The sequence below is a fragment of the Ailuropoda melanoleuca genome, unplaced genomic scaffold (assembly GCF_002007445.2).
Source record: "Ailuropoda melanoleuca isolate Jingjing unplaced genomic scaffold, ASM200744v2 unplaced-scaffold72446, whole genome shotgun sequence".
NCBI lineage: Eukaryota > Metazoa > Chordata > Mammalia > Carnivora > Ursidae > Ailuropoda > Ailuropoda melanoleuca.
In genome coordinates this window covers 1-2833 of record NW_023247666.1, presented here as the reverse complement: position 1 = coordinate 2833, position 2833 = coordinate 1, and the positions used below count along the sequence as shown (strand labels likewise).

The 2833-nt window shown below is 46.5% G+C and overlaps 1 protein-coding gene across 1 annotated transcript; it reads left to right on the top strand.

Annotated features, from left to right (window-relative positions):
• Positions 1-50: 50 nt before the first annotated feature.
• On the top strand, positions 51-1820 carry LOC117800559 (keratin, type II cytoskeletal 5-like). Its single transcript, XM_034653111.1, has 2 exons — positions 51-1689; positions 1756-1820. Exons 1-2 carry the CDS (start codon positions 51-53, stop codon positions 1818-1820), a joined length of 1704 nt encoding a protein of 567 aa, XP_034509002.1.
• The last annotated feature ends 1013 nt before the right edge of the window (positions 1821-2833 follow it).

The window sequence follows — 2833 nt, the reverse complement described above, 5'->3', positions numbered from 1 at the left end:
GCTCCCTTTCGCAGCAGCACACCAGCAATTTCTCCCATCTCACACACATCATGGCATACAATCGCCAAAGCACGGTCAGATCTGAGAGAAGGGGCTTCAGTACTTCTTCGGCCATTCTTCCAGCAGCAGGTGCCAGCTTCAGCTCTGCCTCCGTAACTCGGTCTGGAGCAGGAGGTGGAGGCTATGCGCGTTCAGGCAGTGGCGGGTATGGCAGCAGAAGTATGTACAATCTAGCAGGGAGTAGAAAAATCTCACTTGGAGGTGGCAGCAGCCTGCGATACGGATCTGGTGGAGGAGCTGGTGCTGGGTTTGGTGGTGGTGCTGGGTATGGGTTTGGTGGAGGCGCTGGGTTTGGTGGAGGAGCAGGTGCTGGATTTGGTTCTGGTGGCGGGTATGGAGTAGGCGGAGGATCTTTTGGGATGGGTGGAGGTCCGGGGTTCCCCGTTTGCCCACCTGGTGGTATCAAAGAGGTCACCATCAACCAGAGCCTCCTTTCCCCACTCAACCTGGAAATTGACCCCACCATCCAGAGGGTGCGAACAGAAGAAAGGGAGCAGATCAAGACCCTCAACAACAAATTCGCCTCTTTCATTGATAAGGTGCGATTCCTAGAGCAACAAAATAAAGTTTTGGATACTAAATGGCAACTGTTGCAAGAGCAGGGTCATAAAACCACCAAGAGTAACGTTGAACCCATGTTTGAAACTTACATTAACAACTTACGGAGGCAGATTGATGCTTTGGGGAATGAAAGACATAGGCTGGATGCAGATCTGAGAAACATGCAGGACATGGTGGAAGACTTCAAGAACAAGTATGAAGATGAAATCAACAAGCGCACTGCTGCTGAAAATGACTTTGTTATGCTCAAGAAGGACGTGGATGCTGCCTTCATGAACAAGGAGGAGCTGGACAGCAAAGTGGTTTCTCTGAATGAAGAGCTCAATTTCCTTAGAGCTGTCTACGAAGAGGAACTCCGTCAGATGCAGACCCAGATTTCAGACACCTCTGTCATTCTCTCCATGGACAACAACCGACACTTGAACCTGGACAGCATCATTGCTGAGGTCAAGGCTCAGTATGAACACATTGCTAACACTAGCCGCATCGAAGCAGAGACCTGGTACCAAACCAAGTATGAGGAGCTACAGTCCTCAGCAGGCAGACATGGAGATGATTTACGGAGCACCAAGGCCGAGATTTCGGAGCTGAACCGTATGATACAGAGACTGAGATCAGAAATTGATAATGTGAAGAAACAGTGTGAAAAATTACAGCATGCCATCAGCGAGGCTGAGGAGCGAGGAGAGCTTGCTCTGAAAGATGCTAGGAAAAAACTAGCTGACCTGGAGGCAGCCCTGCAGAAGGCCAAGGAGGACATGGCTCATCAACTGCGTGATTACCAGGAATTGATGAACGTGAAGCTGGCTCTGGATCTAGAGATTGCAACCTACAGAAAGCTCCTGGAAGGAGAGGAAAACAGGTTTGCAGGAGAAGGAGTTGGCCATGTAAACATCTCCGTGGTTAGCTCTAGCAGTGGATATGGAGTAGGTGGAGGACTAGGAGGTGGACATGGACAAGGCTTCGGAGGTGGACAAGGCGCTGGGCACGGCTTTGGAGGAGGTCATGGAGGTGGAGACTTCAGCTCTGGAAGTGGAAGAATTGGAGGAGGAGGATTCAGTTCTGGAGGCGGATACAGCTCAGGAGGATTTAGCTCTGGGGGTGGTTTCGGTTCTGGAGGACACAGCTCTGGAGGCGGCGGAGGCTCAAGTGTCAAAATTGTATCAACAACCTCGTCTCAAAGATCCAGAAAGTATTAATACGAGGAGCCAAGATCCCAAAGTCTACAACGCTCTGATGAGAACAGCAGTTTCAACAGGCATCACATGCACAAAGATGAGGACAATGATGTAACTGGATTACATATAATGAGAAATGTGGAATAGTGCATAAATCCCTTTTCGCCTCTTCAAGTAAATTAGCCAAGTGATGTCAATCACATCTATTCTATTCCCTCTGTCTTCCGTTGTCATTAGAGAGCATTTCCTTAATTCATCAATTTCTTGCATGGGCATGTTTTCCATGATTGTTCCAAACATTCCACAAATAATAAAATAAGCCAACTCCCTTGATGAAGAACAGCCCAATATTGCAGGACTTGAAAGAAAGAAACATTACCTTTGGCAAATCAAGCAAGGGTTCCACCACCTAAATGAGGTGCACGTGGGTGGGGAAGAAATTATAACAAAATGCGTTGTCCCCTCTTTTGATTTCGTCGATGCTTTCTGCGAAGCTGGTGATGTACTATTTCGATAGATTATTTGGTGCTTCATCTGTCACATCCTAGACCCTCACACTGAAGTGGACTGCAATCCTCTCTGGTGAACCAGTCCATACACACACTTTCAATTGCATATGTTGCTGCAGTCAAGAGACAGTCTAACGTTTCTAGAATCTTTTCATGTTCTGTGTGTCTAGCTTCACCCTGTACAGCATATTCGACAAGGCAGTTATTTTATAGGCAAAAGTGGGCACGTCAATGGTCGTAAAGGTAGCGTTAGTGTTTCAAACAGACTGTTGTGTATTAATTTGAAATCAAAGAATTGAGAAATTCACTTTGCAAATACATATAACTGGACCGTTGTATCAAGAATGGTTTATGCAACGTGCATTTCAACCGAAAGTGCAGGAAAAGGAACATTTGCTTCTCTGTAAAAATACTGTCATTTCTGATGTAAAAAATATTTCTTTCTTCACTATTATATGTTGCACACTTTTCGGGGTCCGTCAATGCACTGGTTTACTATATTACTTGCTCTGTACACACTCTATT

Coding starts and splice junctions, on each gene's coding strand:
- LOC117800559 (XM_034653111.1), top strand. CDS start 51: ATGGCATACAATCGCCAAAGCACGGTCAGATCTGAGAGAAGGGGCTTC. Junction 1,690..1,755: donor AGGAGGATTCAGTTCTGGAG/GCGGATACAGCT, acceptor ACAGCTCTGGAG/GCGGCGGAGGCTCAAGTGTC.